At 41.7% G+C, this 19,871-nt stretch overlaps 1 protein-coding gene across 1 annotated transcript in view; it reads left to right on the top strand.

The window, feature by feature from the left end:
- The window catches only part of schip1 (schwannomin interacting protein 1), a 272,692-nt gene that overhangs the window by 242,485 nt on the left and 10,336 nt on the right, over positions 1–19,871 (top strand). The window contains exons 10-12 of the mRNA XM_061719473.1: positions 15,673–15,791; positions 18,550–18,667; positions 19,316–19,513. Of these exons, the coding sequence (XP_061575457.1) occupies positions 15,673–15,791; positions 18,550–18,667; positions 19,316–19,513 (435 nt within the window). The remainder of the gene's footprint in view (positions 1–15,672; positions 15,792–18,549; positions 18,668–19,315; positions 19,514–19,871) is intronic.

The raw sequence follows: 19,871 nt of genomic DNA, 5'->3' as shown, positions 1-19,871 counted from the left end.
GTGCACTCTGCGTTTCACCACTCCCCTTCATCGTCTCTCTGCCTCTCTCCCATTCTCACACACCCCCTCCTTCCGTCTCTCTCGCTCCCCTCCCTCTTCCAGCGCTGGGAAAGCGGTGATCAGACCCTGCCCTTTTCTGTTAACAGACAGACAGAGCAGAAAACAAGCAGAAAACAGCGATTAAAAAGCAGAGAGAGAGTGGAGACTGGCCTCGACTTACTGCAGCAGTGCTGTCTTGTTGTTCCTTAGTTTGGATTAGGGGACTTGGTGGGATCTCTTCTCCCCCTGCCGCTGGAATACTGCTGCAGGGCTGGGAATCGTATCCCAGTCCCGCTCCTGCTCCCAGCTCAGCCAGCTCTGCTCTAGGATGCTGTGAAGGATGGTCCACCAGGAAAACTGTTCTTACCAGGTAGTCCTCGGAGATACTCGCTGCTGTCATTTAACTGTTCTATCTGATGTTCTTACAGGCACTTGTTTTGTTGTTTGTTGTGCTGTGTGTATAAATATAAACGCTTAAATTTCACATGAGAAATTAGGACATGTTTACACGTGTGTAGGATTTGGATTTGTCACTGCCGAGGCTGCGTGGGAGTATTGTTTTGGCCTTGGTGGTTACGTGTTATGAATCTGATGGCTGCCTGGTTGCTAAGAGAGCACTTGACCCATGGGAATCATGTCCTACCTCCCATTCATTTCTTCTCCTTCCAGCCCCCTGAAGTGCATGAAGACATGAAGTGCATGTCAGGGAGGCATGTTGTGTACATAGATCTGCAAGTTTTGTACTGTCACAACTAAACTCTGTGTTAATTCACGGTATTAAAAAAATGCAGTGCAGCCAGCATTGCAGTAAGCAGAATTTTAAATGTGAATGGTATCTTGGGGGGCTTTTGCTTGCGTGTGCATGAGCTGTGTGTGATATTCTGGTGGGGCATGTGACAACACCCTCCCACTTTACATAACAAACATTTTGTTTTAGGAATGAAGCAGATATGAACGAAGGAAATCACAACTGCGCTTTTCCATGACTAGCGGTGCTAAGAAAAGAAAATCTGCATTGCGGTGGAGTTGGAGAGTGGGAACAAGCAGAGAGGTAGATGAAAGGCAGAAGAAATAAGCAGAATATGCTGGGAGGAAGCAGCGGGGATGGTAGATGGAGTTCCTTTGGTGTTGAGAAGCAAGTGTGGAGAGTCTCAGAGAGATGGATGGGCCTTGTGGGCGTATTCCAAGTGATTCATCAATGAGCAAAGAGAAACTCTAACAAGAAAAGTCTAAATTATGCCCTGTAACCATTAAAGTTTCCATATGGTTGGGATGAAGTTACATTTGAGTGGATGAAATAAAAAAACAACACCACCACTATAAATCTAGTGGTTAAGACTTATTTTCAATTCTCTTTATGAATAAGAACATTTATAAGGGTGATCTCATGACTTATTTTATGCACATTAATCCAGTGCTTCAGATGGAGATAACCTGCCCTCTTAAAGACATAATCAAACAAAATAGTGGCATTAATGTCAGTGCGTCCTCCGTGTGTTTGTATTTTCTTGTCAGGAGGGTGGTGTGCAGTCGTGTAATGGGATAAGGATTTCCTGCCATGTTCTTTGTCAGATAAACACTAGACAGAGGAGTAGAAAGATTGCAGGACGGAAGTCAAGAGCACCAGATAACCAGGCAAAAGTCATGGCAAACGGATGGCTGGGATGGCAGTTGAATGTCAGAGATTAGATTTAACAGGAAATATCTCAATACACTGTAAAAGAAGGAAGAGAGGGATGTCCCGGGCTCCGAGGCAGCTGCGATGTTGGGTGATAAGGAAAAAAAGTAAATAAGATACTCATTATCAGTTAAACGCAAGAGAAGAAAATGCACAGAGATGCTGAAAAAAACATTATATTTATGCCATAGCATTGATGCGGGAGATCAATTATGAAACAGCGATGAAAGAAATCAGGGAAAGAATGAGAGCGGTGAGCAGAACAGAGGGTTCAGGCTCTGATAACAGCTACTCTCTGGAGGCCCCTCAATTAGACTGGTATCCCGGCAACCAGCAGGCAGACAGCGCCCTCACACATATAAAACCCCCGCCCGCCGAGGGACAGGACGGTGCAAAAGGGCAGTGACAGAATAGAGATGAGGGAATTAGTTTAATTAAGAAATAAAATGGACAAGGTCTGATTAGATGAAGTGGAAAAGAAGGAGGTCGAGGACAGAGTCGCTTGTTTCTTTGTACGTCTCCTGGGACGGTGTATGTCTTGGGACCGTCTCTGTTTTGCTTATCAGCAGCGCTCTTTGTTTTCCTGCCTTAAATAAGGTGTGGTACTTGTTTTGATTTTTTTTTTTTTACATTTACACTTTTAGGAAAAGAGCATAAACCCCAGAGGAGACAAAGAGAACAGAAACCTAGAAACCCTTTTTACTTTCCTGATAGTCCAGTCAACAGTTAAAGACGGGCAGCATTAGCCAGTAAAATGGCAGACTGACTCTGGAACAACCTGTAAAAAGAAAAATCATTTGCAATAAAGTCACTCAACATTGACTGTAACCATGCTGCTTTTCAAAACAACAAATCAATCAAAAAAAGCAATATCTGACATAAGAGCAACAACAATAACAGCTAATCTGCTGAATCTGTTTCATTGTTATACTGCACTCCACATGATTAAGGGCTTAAGTTAATGAAGAGCTTCAATATGCCATCCACTTTTCAGATTCTCGTGTCGGTCTAGAAATTCTGCAGGCCATATGGATGTCAGGAGCAGGGACAACGCCGGCAGGGTGCACGAGGGTGCATGGAGAGATTTCCCAGCTTGGCCACCGTGTGTCATTCTGGACCAGAGCAGTGCTGTCAGCTCGCCAAGTCCTCAGGGGCTGTGATTCAATGCTGACTCATGTCACACACGGTATTTGTATGTATTTATATTATATTTATGTGTCAATAAGCTTTTGTAGCTTGTTGCAGATGGTTGAGTTCAAGTTTCAGTGCCGGGGTAACTCTATATGAGGTGTGGCCTGATGAATTATAAATTAGGAGTAGCAGTACACACAATATGAACCACTGATGGATCGTGCTAGAGAGGCAGAATGGATCAATAAGCATCTACAGTAAAGTATGGAGTCACTGAGATAACACGTGGAGGACTAAAATGGAGCCGTTTCAGCCATGTGGCTTTGAGGTCAAAATTATTAGTATTTTAAGATTTTGGACAAACTAAGAAAAATGATGAAGTAATCTTAGGTTGTAAACTTTAATTATGATAACTTTTTTTTAATGAGTTTTAGACCAATTGATTAATTGAGGATAAAAATCCAAATGAACAGATGACGGAGCACTGAGTTAGATGGTAATCTACTTATGGGAAAAGACCCTTAAGGGAAATACTTTGACATGTACAGTTTTAAGGCAATGAGGTTTGACTGTTACAGCGGGAGTTTAAAACAAAAATGTACTATGACCTAATATTACATAATTTTCCAAAGCCCCCTGAAGCACTGGCCTCTGTGTGAGCTAGCAAACCTCCCGATGGGCCGCCCTGTGCTGCTTTCACTGCCCAATTTGTTTGGAACACAGAGCATCGCCATGGAGAAATTCTCTCCAGGTTGCTATGGTAGCAGCCCCGATTCCTTTCCTCCTCTTTCCAAATAGATCAGATGAGTATCTCTGCTGTTTCTTTCATGTGTGTTTGCTGTTATGATCCAGAGCAAACAAACAGATCACATTAGGGAGCAGTAGGCTCTTTTGTGGTTTTTTTTTGTTTGTTTGTTTGTTTTTTTACTTTTCACAACATAAACAGTTGTGCCGAGATTTACTGACAAACCAAGGCCATCTTTCTGAGGATGTGTCAGAACACAAGAACCAAAATATCTGCACTGCCGAGGTCGGAGACTAAAAGTGGTCCTGACAAGGATAGCTGTGCAAGTATGCAAACACAGACAGTGACTTTGGCCTTGGATCGGAGGCTTACAGGAGGTGCCAGGAACCCTCTCCCACAGTCACCCTCTGTTCACTTGGAACAATAAGCCGCTGTGTGTGAGTGTGAGTGTGTGTACACACGTATGTCACTTTCATACTCGCTCTCTCAGCTGATCCTACAGTCAGGCCATCACGGGCACCGCTAGAATGGATGTGTTTGTGTGTGTGTGTGTGTGTGTGTGTGTGTGTGTGTGTCTCATCCGTTACTGCCCTTGAGCTACAATTCTGGCATTGTTTCTTCCTCCTGTTCAAAGGTAGACTAGGTAACCCTTTCCCCCAAACCTCCTCTGAATCATCAGTGACTCACGTTCAGCATGAAGTCAGCCTCAGTGATGACGAGGAGGAGATCCAGGGAGGAAGAACAGACCACTTTCCTCACCGTTAGCGCGTCTTTACTGGCCTGTGTGTGTGTGTGTGTGTGTGTGTGTGTGTGTGTGTGTGCGTGTGCGTGCGTGTGTTTGTTGTCTCCAGCAGAGGTTCCAATTGAGGAGGCGTCAAAAAATTCTCTGTACTCTTCCCATAATCCTTGTGGATCTACACTAAATCAAATCCACTTTCTATTTCTTCCCTTCACCCTTTTATGTGTGTATGCATGTGTTCATGAACACATGCTCAAATGCTCTTTGATGTTATCAAGCAAATGCACTGCTCCCCATTAATATTAATCTGTATTAATCTTTGATGCTCCTCTGTTCCCGTGCTATTCTCTACACTCCCGCCGTCTCCGAGCAGAGGAACAGGTGACTCATGATCATGAGTATTAGTCGCCATTTGCTCCGATCTCATCTCTTCTCTTTCATCCCTCGTTTTGACCCTTTTTTCTTGGATGGCTAGTGTGTTTCTTGTCAGATTAGACCCCCGGCTATTGTAATTCATCTTCTTAATCTACATGTGCGCATTTAAAAGGGTTTTTGACCAGGTTAGTTAGTTTGTGTTGTATTACAGGGCAAATGCTGTAAGAGTGATTCAGTTTTGCATTGCCTTTTACAGTATTTCCAAGACAAAGATTAGATTTTTCTAATGTTTACAAGAGCTGTGTGTTTCAAATTCCTCAGTACCGCTGCCAATACCAGGGGATGAAATAGTTTGGGCAGCCAAAGATTAGCTGATCTCCAAAAGGCATCAAGTCCAAGATAAAACATGCTTTTACACGTTTGAAGTAAAATTAGTGTATTATTTTTGTATTCCTCTGCAGTTAAAAGGAGTAAAACTGTTAGGTTTCAATTTTCAGATGTAAATATGTCAAACTTGATGTTGTTGATAACCACATAACCACAATGAATAATTTATGTGCATAATCAAAACTAAACGCCCGAAAATGTAAATGTTGACCAAGCAGAGGCTGCTTTGCAAACTGGCTATCTACCGCTGAAACTGATGACACGGGGCAAGAGATGTTTTCAGGGGGTTTTTCCCCTCATTTTCTTGATGTAAGTTAAAAATATCAGTAAACAGGAAGGGTGGAGGTCAAGATGATGGAACACCAAGAACACTTTGAGATAATTACCCCTCAGGACGCTAGAAAGGCAATTCAGACGTCCTGCTTGACTATGCAGAAGCGCCACAACTGTACATATATGACCGATGTGGAAGATTTGATCAGAAGTCAAAAGTATAATTAAGTTAAAATACATCTGGTCATAGATTAGATTAGATATATTTATTGTCATTGTACAAGTACAGCGTAATGCTGATATTCATTAAAGTATAAAATGGGTGCAGAATTTCAAGATAAACAGCACCTTCCCAACTATCGATCATGCGTTGGACTTTTGTTGTGACAAGTAACCTTGAATAAACCTTATGAATAAATGTATTATCCTATCAATCTATTTCATGCCCTTCAGAAAACAGATCATCTTAAACTTGCTTTTTTTTTTTTTTTTTTTTTAGTAAAAACTTAATAATATTTTAAACATCCAAGTGTACCTTATTCAACCTTTAAGAATATAACATCTAACATCTCCAAAAAAAAAGACATTAGTGTCTTTGTACAGGGTTACAGTGCTTTTTTTTTTTTTATATATATATATATATCTTTTTATTTCACAATAATTTTCACAATTCACATTTTCACATGCATGATTTCTATTATACCCACATTCCTACCCTCCCCATAATTACCCTAGGGGAAAAAAAAAAAAAAAAAAAAAAAAAAAACATACATTAAGGGAGAACCAAATTAAATAAATATTAAAAAATAAATAAAAAAATATATAATGGCAGCAACAGCGATATCAAACTATATATATATATATCCATAAATACATACAAACATACATACATATAAGGCACAAGTTCGAAAATAAAGATACTCACACAGTCCATTTTTGATCCGTATGTGATGTCATGTTTTGGTGTGTGTGAATTGAGTTTCTTTTGACTCAACCAAGTTGATGGTTTTCCGATTCCTTGTCATGCCTACCATTTTTCTTTGTTACCAGTAGACAGCGTGTGTGTTAACGTGAGGTTGCGCTCACCTGCAGTGTGAATGTGCGGCCATATGTGGATATAATTTTCTGTCTGGGTGGCTGTAACAAATATATGAGTCACGGGTCGATAACATCTCGCAAAGATGAGATCATTTCACAGCACGGAGGGCTCAGATTGAAAATGTAAGTCACTGATACGCGGCACAAGTAATCTCGCTGTATGTGGCTGAGCGAATGAGTGGCCGTGTGTGTTTAGGTGGCAGACTAATGGTCCATTGTGCTCTGTCAGGGTTTATTTAGCTGGCTGGAGCTGTGGAGCTGCTGGCTTCGAAGTCCAGATGAGGCACTATTTTTAACTTTTCAGGAAGGGAGTACACTGCTTTCCCTGTGGCGTGTGGGCACACACTTTTGGAGTAATTTTGCCTCCAAATAAAGGTTGGTTTGTTAAGTGGATTAGTGTTTAACAGAGTTTAGAAATGTGGGTGGAGCAGGGGGAGAGTTAAGACAGACAATCAGACATATTGGGAACCATCTAAAAACATCTGCACCGTCGTAAACACACAGACACACAGCAGGACTATCAGTATCCCATCACTGAAGCGTCTCTCTTCAAACCGGTGGTTAGCAGCTGCTATCCTCACGTCAGTCCGTTAAAACGGGGAAGAAAACACCAGTGTGAGTTTCTCCCACTCCCTCCTCTCTTACTATCCCTGGACTGTGAGAGGCCGCCCCGACCAAAGGGTGGAAGGTAGGGAGGGTCCAACGTGGCTTTACCTCTGACCATTGTACTTCCCCAGTCCTGGGAGACGGGCAGAACGACAGCGGAGCCCAGGAGAGAGCAAGCGGACTCGTCAGAAACCACAGAGAAAGAGAAGCAGTGTCACAACATGTTAGAGGAAGACGAGGAGAAGCCACCAGGAGAGAAGTAGAGTTTTTGTTGTAGTGTCAGACCACGACAGGGGTGAGCTGTGCGGGATTACGATGCACAATGACTTGGCTGAACCTCAGGAGTCTGCCTGAACAAATCTAACCCCTGTAAAGGGGTTTTAAAGGACAGGACAGGAGACGGAGAGAGGGAGGGAGGGAATGAGGGAGGCGGTGGATAAAATGGATGGACGTAGTGGAGAAGATGATGTCATCAGCCAAACGTCCAGCCTCTACCTCAGTGATGACTACAAAGAGGTAAAGGACCGTGTCGTCTGGATACATCTTGTGTGTGAGTGGAATATTTTAGGTCATCTGTGCCACTATGTTCATGCTGATGATTTGCTCCTCCCATGACTGCATTTGCAAAGTTTGGAAACAACCAAAAGTGGCTCTTCTAGTGCACTACCTTGGTCCAGTCAAGATATGACATCATCAGTATATCTAAACAGGGAATAAATATTATATTTTATTTAGTTTATTTCCAAACTTGTCTATGTTATGTCTCAAACAGTGATCAATAACCACACAGTGACCACAAGCCTTCAGGATAACGTTGACATAGCCATTTGTTATTTCTCCAATTCTGTTCTATAAGTCAGAAGTTAAAGACAGCTGTCTGAAGTTTGGTTTCTCTGGATTTAGCGTTTGTTTCCCCAGTTTTTTTTTAGCCTTCATGCTAAACTGAACTGTTCCTACCAGCTTTAAACGCTGAACTGTCCCTTTAAGAGTTGGCTGTGTTGCTATGTGGTGCAGTTCAAAGACTGGGGCTGAAGCTCAGAGTGGGCGTTAACCACGCATATTTGAGGCAAAACTCTGACATAATACTATGAGTAACCGGGCTTTTAATCTTAAAATCTCATTCATTCTTTTTGGGAGAAAAAGCTAATTCCTAGACTAAATCTTTTCTTCTCGCAGACAAAAACCTCTGATGTGACTCACAGACCCATCGTCCTGTCCAGACCCGGTTCATGCTTCTCATCACCCCCCAACCTTTGCTTTCTTTCTCCTATTTCCACCCTAGCCCTCCCCCGTACTTATTTAACCCCCACATACACATTCATGTACTATATAACCTTCAACCACTCACTTATCTGTTGTCTTCCGGGCTGAGTGACAGGAGCAGTCTTGCACTGACCTGCAGCTGAACTGTGAGAGGGGCCAAGGGTCACGTCCCTTATCTGGGATGGAATGCTGCACTGCCTAGAAAGACCAGGCTCAAATAGCATGAAAGGAGAGACAGACAGACAGATTTAGCCTCCAGTGATGATTCATATGCCGTATAGGTGTTACCTGTAGAACCTTGACCATAGACAAGGGAAACCTAAAAAAAAAAGGATAACGTTTTTACACCATGTTGAGGTTAAGAGATGTTCTTTAGCAGATGTGTTACCGCCAGACGACATTTCCAATTTTTATGCCCCCAGAACAGGAAACTAACTTTTTAAAGTGACATTAACATTTAAAAACATTAACAATTTAAAAAAAAAAAAAAAAAAAGGAGACAATGTATAATGCGTGTGTTTGACTACAGATTTCCATGTTTTCATTGTATGTTGTTTCCTATAAAAAGATCAATAAAAAAAAAAAAAAAAAAAAACATTTAAAAACATTAACATCTGCGCGACCTGTGGAGGAACACGCCGCGCAGTCATAACACTCTCATGCAGAAGACACGATGACCTTCTCTATGTTTGTAAAGCCGAGAGCTCAGCTGCAGCTCCCAGTCGGGCCTGCAAAAAAAAAATATTTGAGTGAAGCCATCTCCGTTTGGATTCTCAATACCACACGCAGTCTGCCAAAACGCAGCAGTACACCCAAGCATGCACACTTAGCTGCAAATACCTCTGTAAAAAGCTTTTTACACTCCAGATTCACTTAGTCCTAGACAGGTATTGTGATGTCATGGTAGATATACTGAAAAAGACATGTTGGCTGGGCTCAAACAGCCTGGTATTTGAACGTGTGTGTGTGTGTGTCCATGTGTGTGTTAACAGTAGGTTCTTGTCTCAAACCAGGGAGTAAAGTCTCAGTCAGTGAAAAGAGTCCATTGTGCAGAAAAAAAAGGAGACTGCTTTGTAAGGAATGTTGCAAAGAAGATAGAAAAGTGGACTGAAACATTAGTTAGCAAGAGAATAAAAAAAGTGAAAGGAGGCTGAAAAGGGAGGTTGAAATTAGAAAAAGGCAAAGGACAAAAATGTGTATGAACAGCACAGATTAACATTTATACACGTCTCAGGTCTTAGCCGCTCTACTTTTTTTTTTTTTTTTAACCGAATCAAGCCTGCAGTTTTGTTGGAAGCAGGAGGAGGTTACTCTTGGTAATCGCCTAACAAAGGAGGTTAATTCAATTCATTCCCCCATTTCCAATATAGATTTTGAAGGACGATTTGAAGTCTCAAAACAAGCACACTGTCATTCATTGTCAGGGCTAATGGCCTGCGGATGAATGGCTGCGGTGCAGAGTGGAGGAGAAAATGTGTTTGTCAATGAGGGTTCTTCAGCAGAGGGAAATTACTGTGTGAATTTGAGCAAAAACACAAATTAGCCCAATTGTATTCCCCTCAATCTAATTTGGCGGGTGTGGCGCTCACCGCCCAGAGCTGAAGGACGTGTTTGGGGGCTGTTAGTCTGTCACTCCATTGAGCTAATTCCACATGTGAATCTTATAAAGTAAGTGTCACATATCCAGCAGTTTCGTGTGGAAAACACCCATTGGGACCATTTGCCATCTTAGGATCTGATCACGTTTTGAAGAAAGCGCTTGTAGAATGATTGCACTGATTTTTGATCAACTGTCCCAATCAAAACAGAGGTTTCTGTACATGTTGAATGACAGTAGATCATACAATGGTTTAAGGATTTAATTAGACGAGAGGGAAAGATAGAAAAAGAGCTGTCGATATTGATGGCACGGGGTGCGGGGGTGTGTGTTCACACCTCCATCGTTTAGTGGCATATTCTACACCTTTATAAATGGTTTATTTTACCACACACATATGCACACAAACAAGACGAGCTGTATAGGAGGTGATGTTTACACTCGGGTAGGAAGCTGTGGTGTCAGGCAGGTGTGAGATGCAGGTGTGAGATGCACGTGCCACCTGCGACTTGTTGGTCTAACTGAACATCCAGATTTTCAAAGCGCTTATGATGGGCATGTAATGCAGTGCTTTTTCTCAGCGCTGTGTTTACTCTGGTTTATTATAGTCCTGATTCAGTGTCACGGGGTAAATCTGTAGAGAGCAGAATCAGGAATCTTTAAAGAACATGGAGAAGGCCATCACCTTCACTCAAGCTCACGTCCCATTTTACTTAAGAGATCAAAGCATCCATTATTCCTTCTATGTATGTTATTAAAACTCACCATGCTAGGAAATCCTTCATCATCATTATCTTATTTTTCTCTAGGAGTTCGGCAGTCGTGACCTAGTACATGTTTTGTGAGGTCACTTTGAGCTTTGACCACCAAAATTAGGTTTTTATAGTCAAACTGGTCTTCAATGAGCCTGATAAATCGGACCCTATTCTAACAAGATCTACCTGCAAAGCAAATTCAAAATTGCTGGCCAGTATGACTAGATTTCTAGGCTAGACCTCAGTGTCAAATTTTGGAAAATTACATCAATGATTCCTTCGAATTATCCACAAAAATGGGAAGGAAAAACAACTTCAAACGTAAGTGCTTCTAGTGATGGTGATGGTGCAGAAGAAGAAGAATACCTGCAGATATTGTCTTTTTGCTGTGGAAACATGAATATTCAGTTAATTATTGAAATGCGTGTCATGAAGGAGTTCAAATCCTCCTTGAGTTTTGTCTCTGGTACCATAAATATTTTTACAGACAGGACATGTGCACGTTTCCTGCTTCATGTTTTTACTTGATTTGACCTGAATTTGTCAATTTGAAATCTACATCTAGTTTATATGAGTAAAGACGCCTGGTGCTCCTACCACAATGTGGCATGAAATCATTAGCTAGACTCTTCTCTATTGTTTCCCGATGGTGGAATGACCTACCTAACTCTGTCCGATCCACAGGGTTTCTATCTACTTTTAAGAGCAAGCTAAAGACTCTGCATCTAGTTAACTTCTCTGCTCTTCAGAATGAGTTAGAGGTTTTGTCCAGCTCTCTGCATGACTCAGCACTGAGAAAGCTGTACGCACAGCTGTGTGCCAAGATGATATTATGATGGTGAATATAAGACCTATTTTTGATGAATAAAGGGATTGTTGTGTCGGGTGGGAAGGGAACAAAAAAAAAACATCCAGCCCCAGCACGGCAGCAGCTGTGTCCAACTGGACTCTCAGCAGTCTGACCAGCACTGATCCAGCTGTACCCTCTATGATGTCTTGCTTGTGTTGTTCTCGCAGATGTTAGTCACTTTTGTTAAAAGTGTCTGCTAAATGACAGTAGTAGTAGTACGAGTACTAGTAGTAGTAGTGGTAGTATATTTGACCATAAGCATTGTTGTGCCACAGAGGGCGCTGTTTCGGTTATCAAGAGTTATTAATAATTGTCCTTCAACAATTATAAATAATGAATAAAGTAGATTACTTATCAAATTGAACCATTCAAAATGACGGGGCACCACCTGGATTTAACCAGGAAAATGATAACTTTAACAGCAGAATCAGTCTCAAAGTATGAATTATTCTACAGAATAGTACATTTTACTATTATTCCTACAGAATAATATTGAAGGCAGTTACGAGTTCGGCACTGACTCTGGTCAAACCAGCATTTGTAACAAAACATGTGCAAAACAACACAGACAAATCTCTCATTAAAATCAATCAGAATTTATTTACTTTGGATGTCAAGCAGATGAAAAGCGACACCTTGGATAAATTCCGATGGCTCACTAAATAGGGAAAACACAAAACACTAACTATAAAGAAAAACAAGAATAAAACGCTAACTACATAAAGGAAAAAAATCAAAACAATAAATCATGTGATGCAAATCTTCCGATCATCTGCGTGTCTCAAAACACACGTGGGTCCGACCAAGATGGCGGCGCCCTCGTCACGCCACGCGCAATAAGAGAAATGGCGCACACGGTGTTTAACACACAAATAATCAGCGCTGCTGATAGTTGCCGGCATTACACAGTGATATGCAAAAGTAAAAATAACATTAAACACAAATTTAACTCTAAACCGCTCTAAATTAACTGACTGCCCAACAACGAGAACCTCACGCCTCCTTGCTCCGGGTCAGGAGGGGCTGCAGGCTTTTCCAGGTCCCGATTCACGTTTCTGCCGGGGTTTTTCAGTCCGAGACGGCCTCTTACTCCTCTCTGGACTCAACTCTGGAAAGAAAAGGACAGTTGCTGCAGCGGCGCCTTAATCCGGCTCTCTTGGCCTTGGCCACGGGCCTATCACGATGCCTCGCTACGCACGGGGGCCGGTTCCGTCCGTCGTAATGTGCGGCTCGTCCCGTTTGTGTGGCCGGGCGCGTGGCCTTCACGGGTCCAAGGGGCTGGAGCTTCTGCGGCTGATTCTGGCTCACGCTGGCGGTCGTCCTCGGAACGCCACGGTTCCTGGTGCAGGTGAGGGCTCGGAACAGAAAAAGGTTAAAGAGACAGGGAAGTTAGAGCGCGCCACGCTCGGATATCAGATCTTACGCTCCGGTCAATCCTGGTCCCGAAGCGCCTGGCCAGTGATTGGACGCGCGCCGCTTCAGGCGCCACCTCCCGTTCACACCTCCAAAGCACGCTGGGCTTTGGAGTCCTTACAAAGCGGCCATTTTAGGTGGCATTCGAAGCTGATTTCAGACTGAGGATTGAGCCAGCTTTAAAGTCGAATTTCACATATTCACAAATGTTCATTAACATTCATAAGAGTTCAGAGTTCACATGATCACATGACGGTGGCCCAACAGCATCTCCTCTGTATAAAACCTTGTTGCAACTGCACAAAAGTATGACATTTTTAAGTAACTAACTTATTGTGCATTTTGCTTCATTTTAGAAGTTATCCTATTTTGATATTTAAAAAAAAACAACAAAAGTAAATAGTGTTTCTTTTCTTGTACTAAGTATAGAATGTTAGATGAATACATTTTAAAGTCTCCAGGTAAAGTGGTAGTTATTTTTCCTTCATCTAAAACTGTCTTGTTTTGATAGTTTAGTTTGTGTGAAGGATTACCGTTGCCAGCTCTTAAAAAAAACATGTAAAGTTTGATTTGGCACTGATGCCTTTTGCAAAACACTGCTGTGTGTTCCAGAATGTCCCCTGCTTTCCTTCAGCCTGCGATCATTTGTTTCTTTTTTCAGCCTTCCCCATGTGAGGGGATCAGTCAGTCACGAACGCTCCGTGAACCTGCCGCTCCTGGTTTTCATTTATGCTAGACGTTGCATCTGTTCAGCAGAGTCATTTCACTGGCAGCTTGGCCGTGATCTGGAGTGATTCACCCATACCCATACTGGAGTGATTCACCCATACAGAAATGTTTCTGATCCGCCCTGCACCATGCAGGCCGTCGTCGTGCCTTTGAGGTAATGAAGTGAAAATTTTCAAGTACGTTCATGTTGATTCGTGAGGCCCCTTGTTATAACAGACACTCAGAGAAACAGTGCCAGCCAGGTCCAGTTGTCAACACACACGTTTGTGCATGTGTGTATACGTGTATGTGTGTGTTTGCTTGCATTGCCAAGAGCATCTTGCAGGCTCTTGTGTGGAGTGGGATTATGTTAATTTGTCCTTGGTGAAGGCACTCTTACCAACGCCTCCGCACAATTGTCGAGAGAGATAAACAGCGAAAGAAGAAAGGAAGGGGAAAAGGAGTGGGAGAGAGGTGAAGGTGTGATGAGCAGTTTCAAGGAGGAAAAATACAACAAACCACTGAGTGATGTTTCTGTTGCTTCCATCAAGTCATTATATTAACCTCCCTGCCTCCTTGTCCTCTCGTGGATCCCATGTGAAGTTGGTGTTGTATCATTATTCATTGGTTTGCTATCAAGATTAGAACAACACACGAGAAATGGACAGAATTAGACACTTTGGTGATCTCATCTAAACTTTCCCGGCCCTCTGCAATGTTGAGGATGACTGATTCTAAAACACACCACAAACATTTCACAGAATGTCTTAAAGGTCATGAAATGTGTGCATGAAATATGTTACTGGTGTTTTTTCAAGCTGTTTTAAGCAGGAACTGGTGATGAGACGGTTCAGTATTCTACGATGTTATGTGGACCTGAAATCTTGAATGGGGAGGTGAACTCCGAGTGTGTGTGTCCATGTCTCTTCAGGCTCATCTTTATGAGACAACAGCACCACCTACTGGTGGGGTGGCTGTAGTTCAGAAGTTACCTGTGTGCAGTGGCAGGAAGTTGAGGGTTCAATCCCCGACCAGTTCCCCTGCTGAAGCTCCCACCCTTTTCTAAGCTTGTTGTTGTCTTTGTTTAAAAGCATCGGCTGAAAGAATGTAAATGAACAGCGTCCTGATAATGACGTCCACTGAGACTTTTCTTTTCCAGGTCCATCAACTAACTCCACACTTTGTGTCAGAGCTTGCTAAGATGACATTTAACCTCCTGTTGTAAATGAAGACCGCTGCTTTGAATATGCTCACAGCAGTGATTTATACTGGCAGATAGGGCTGTTCGATTAATCGATTTTAAATCGTAATCGCGATTATGTAATTAGAACGATGTTAAAACGTGAAAATCGTAAAATCGATTTTTCACTTCTTTTTTTTTTTTACCTTGTCTGCACACATATTAATGATTGATACCATATTAATGATTGATGGAAATACCTCTCAATACAAGCAAATGTAATGACTGACATTACACACCTCTACCTCCTTCATGGGTTGCATTATTATTTAGCATGCAAAGACCCAGTTTAGTTTAATTTGAAAATGTCTTGTTTTATTTAATTGGAAATATAACTTACTGTATGTTTGCAAGTGCTGATTTGCTGATTTTTTTTTTCAGAGATAAAACTTTATATTTTATTATATTTTTTAAAACTTTTTTTCAACTTATTTTACAGAGTTTTGCACTTTATTCATTCATTTTTGGTTTAATAAGAGCAACGTTTGCACTTAAAGCCCAATGGGGCAAATGTTCAATAAAAAAACAGCATATTTGAAATCATTTCTTTTCCTTTTGTCAATTCACAAAATAATCGTAATCGTAATCGAAAATCGGATTTTGAGAGAAAAAAATCGAGATTTTATTTTTGGGCAAAATCGAACAGCCCTACTGGCAGAGAGGTTTCAAGTTAATAGTGCTCCCTATTTGTTTTAAGAAACAGCCCAAATGCTTGACATCCCCCATCAATGAGGTCAGATTAAAGTAACCTTATCTTCTTCATCCTTCCTTGTAGGCCCAGAAGAATGAGAGGGAGTCCATCAGGCAGAAGCTGGCCCTGGGCAGTTTCTTTGATGATGGTCCAGGCATCTATACAAGCTGCAGCAAGAGCGGCAAACCCAGCCTGTCCTCACGGTGAGACCTCCATCTGTTTACGCATCACTTCCAGCACCAACCATGATCTACACATGAAAAACACAAGATCTTATTTTTCAAGCACAACCTGTTGCACCTGATGATTGTCTGTGTGAGGATGTTCTGAAAGAGTAAGCTGCACCAAGATGAGAGCCAGACGTATGTCACCAGAGAGTACGTTTTGGCTGTATTTTCTAATCAATAACACAAAGGACAATGGTATAAAACTGAAAGTTGATATTTACTGTCATAGCAGCCTTTATATAATGAACAAACAGAGGAGGCAGAATGACAAGAAGCCATGAGGAACAGTGTGAATGAGCCAGACATAATCAGCATTTGTGACTCTCACTTCCTAAAAGACACCGACATGTGTAGGCTCACAAGCGTGCATACACACAGACACATACACACACGCACACACACACACTGGGTGTTCCCACCTCCAACACTGAACCTTACTGTAACTAGATCTCCTCTAAGCGTTTCAGTGTTCGTTTTTTTTTTATAATTCATGTGATCTAAATCACATGGATTTCTTGATATTGGAAAGGGGGAAATACAGTTGCGTGCAAAAGTTAGTGGTCCCTCTTTTAATCTTTTGTTGTCCTTTTCCTTTTATAAAAAGTAATAAAAGCCACCAGCTCTTAGCAGGTCTTCGTACCAGGAAAATAACAGACTTAGACAAACAACCACCTTTTTAACCAACCTTATTTGAAAAAAAGTTAATTAACAAAGAAAAATCTTTCTCTCTCTATTTATAAACAGTATGAGCAATACTAAGGATGCACGCGATTCAACAGCTTGTAAATCCAACGTTAGTTGTCATATCCTGTATGACGTTAGTAGTCTCTCACATGGCTGTGGAAGTTTTGGTCTATTTTTCCTACAATATTGCTTCAGTTCATTGAGGTTTTTGCAGCATTCGCTGATGCACAGCTCTCTCCACGTACCCCCACAGTATTTCAGTCGTGCTGAGACGAGTTCATTCCTGAACCTTGGTTAACTCATTGATTGTAAAGTGCCCGGCACCTGTGGCTGAAATCTGCTGCCTTTTTATCGTATCAAGATCTTTTCAGAACATGAAGGAGATGAGACCTTCCTCGGCCTATTCTTCCAAACAAATCTGACTTGCTCCGTCTTCTTGTAATTGTGCTGTTATGGTTTTTACGTCTTTAATTCATTTAGCATTCTATGTGAGACCTGTAAGGTCTGAAAGGTAACTTGTTTTGTTTTTTTCTCTCTCTCTTTCTTTCCATATTGCACAGACCTTGGGGTAGATTTTCTAGGAGGTCCCCCCCTTGGAAGATTGGTGACTTTCTTGAATGTTTTCCACTTGTATATAATATTTCTTACCGTAGAACTTTGAACTCACAAGTGTTTAAATTGTTTTATAACCTCCTCTAGATAGTATGCAGCAATGATAGCTTCTCTACCCCGCAGCTTATGTCTTTCCCTTCTGACAGTATCTTAGTATAAACCACAATTCTCCACTAGCAAACTGCTAAAACATCTGCTTTTATAGACGCCTGATGATCGATTCATTGAGGAGTGACACCTGCTTCACCTCACCCTCTTAAATCATATGGAAGTAGAAAGGGGATACTTAGTATTGCCCACATACACATGATTCTTTTTTCCTTTTTGGCTTTATTTTTGTTAAATAAATAATCACAAAGTGAAATAAGTAATGTTGGTGTTCGTCTGAGGTTGTATTTGTTTAAATCTAAGACATTTGTTATGTTTTAACACAAACAGACTTAAAAGAGGGGGGTGCAAACCTTTGGACATGAATGCCAGTATTATTAAAGTACATTTGTCTGAACTTTAGGTCATTCACATACAAAAATGGAGCAAAAATCCCTAAATTATTGATGTCTGTATTTTCTCTCTTGTTTGGATAAATTCAGTTTCAAATGCTGTGAATTGTTTCAGATGCTGAGAATTGTGACTAATAACTAATTGTGACTGATATATGTGCAGGAGGTTTTACTTTTCCTTGCGGCTTACCAGCTAATCTGCTCGCTGTCACTAATATATCTGAGAAATGTTTCCACGGCTCCTTATATTAGTCAGCCACAGCTCTGTATGTTGTTGAACAGTTTTTCATTTTCTGCTTGTCAAAAAAAAAAGGGGGTCCTTGAACACCGTTACAGCCCCTATAATCTATTCAATTGGAGTCAGTTGTATTTTTAAGCAGCTTCCTTTGAAACAACAATCGACCACTCAGGTCCTGTTCTAAGTGGGCCTGAATGGCTTTTTGCAGTGCAATCAATCAGCTCTGTTTATAATTACTGCACCAAATAAGCAGTTTATTGATCAATGGTCGGAGGGATCTACAACCCAGTTATATTCTGCTCAACACAAACATTCCCCCAACAAACACACACACACACACACACACACACCTCCCTCCCTCTCCTCCCTCCCTCCCTCTCCTGGACCTCGGCAGATTACATCTGACCTACCAGGGTCCTCCTGGGTCGATTCATATTGGAGACAACAGGAGAGATTATTAGAAACACACCTTCTTTAATTTGATCTTTAGTGAGCACTTTTCCTCTGGAGGCGACTCCTGTCTTTTCTCTTTCTCTTGAACACACGGCAGAAGCATGAATAGGTCCGCTGGCCTCTAAACGTTTGCATTTGGGCAAAGCTCTACCAAGAGCTGGTCAGATGTTGTTGGGAACAGTGCGGTTGATATTGCTGATGCTTATATTACTTATCCGAGTCTCTCTCTTTCTGTGTGTTCCCTCAGGCTGCAGAGCGGCATGAACCTACAGATCTGTTTTGTCAACGACAGTGGTAGCGACAAAGACAGCGATGCGGATGACAGCAAGACGGAGACCAGTCTGGACACTCCCCTGTCCCCCATGGTATGTGCCTGAGCCCGCGTGTGTTCACCGTGAAGCCTGCTAAGAGTTGAGAAGAATGACCGAAAACAACTTCGATTCAAAAATGGCAACTGAATTTGTTATTTTTACTTGTTATTGACTGTACGAATTAGCAAAGTGATACAGATCTGATAGTGTAAAAGCAAAATTGACAGAGAACAAGACTGAAAGCAGTGAGATGGGCCAGATGTTCATTATGAATCACAGACATAACTGCCTCCTCGGTTTCGGTGTAAATGTTTTTTTTTGGCATTTTCTGGCCTGTTAGCCAATCAAACGAGACGTGGATGGGCGTGTGATTGCTGTGGTCGTGGATGACTGATATATTAACCTCCTGTCTGCCTGAGACATGTGTAACCAAATGAAAGTTAGAAATAGAAAGCTGTTGTCTTTTTATGCGTTTATAGAGCTTCTCCTTGTGTCCCACGTTAATATTCAATTACATTCCTTCTAGTGCAAAAAAAATATTCACCAAAATGCCAATATATGCATAAACATTGACCTCTTATCTTCTCTCCTCTCCTTACCGTCTCCCCCTTTGCTCATGTTTACCACATATTGTTCTCTCCCAAACTTCATTGTTTTGCTTTTTTAATCCCTCTTCCTCCTTTCACCCCCTCTCACCTGCAGTCCAAGCAGAGTTCCTCCTACTCGGACAGGGACACCACAGAGGATGATTCAGAGTCTCTGGAGGACATGGACTTTGTGAGTCGGCAGAAGAAGCTGCAGGCAGAGGCGAAGCTGGCCCTAGCAATGGCCAAACCCATGGCCAAGATGCAGGTGGAGGTGGAGAAACAGAATCGCAAAAAGTCACCGGTAGCCGACCTGGTCAGTAACTGAAATCGGTGGCTAGTTTTGTCATGAAATATCATATATCATTTCAAAAGTCATTCAAAATAAATCAAAAATCCTCATCCTCACTAGTGGATATAAATCCTCATTGCAGGTTTAACAAATAAATAGTTCTCCAGTCCTTCAGGTATCCCTGTTGTTAGTTTTATTTCCATTTTCATTCATCTCTTATAAGATAGATCGTAAGGAAACATTCAATTTAATTCAGTTGTATTTATAGAGCATCTATTACAATGCAAGCTGTCTCTAGATGCTTTCCAGAGACCCAGAACGTGACCCCCGAGCAATAAGTCCATAAACACTGGCACGAGAAAACTCCCCTAGTGGGAGAAAA

Source organism: Cololabis saira, chromosome 4 (genome assembly GCF_033807715.1).
Source record: "Cololabis saira isolate AMF1-May2022 chromosome 4, fColSai1.1, whole genome shotgun sequence".
NCBI lineage: Eukaryota > Metazoa > Chordata > Actinopteri > Beloniformes > Belonidae > Cololabis > Cololabis saira.
The sequence above is the reverse complement of the archived record's forward strand: the minus strand, read 5'-3'. Positions and strand labels throughout refer to the sequence as shown.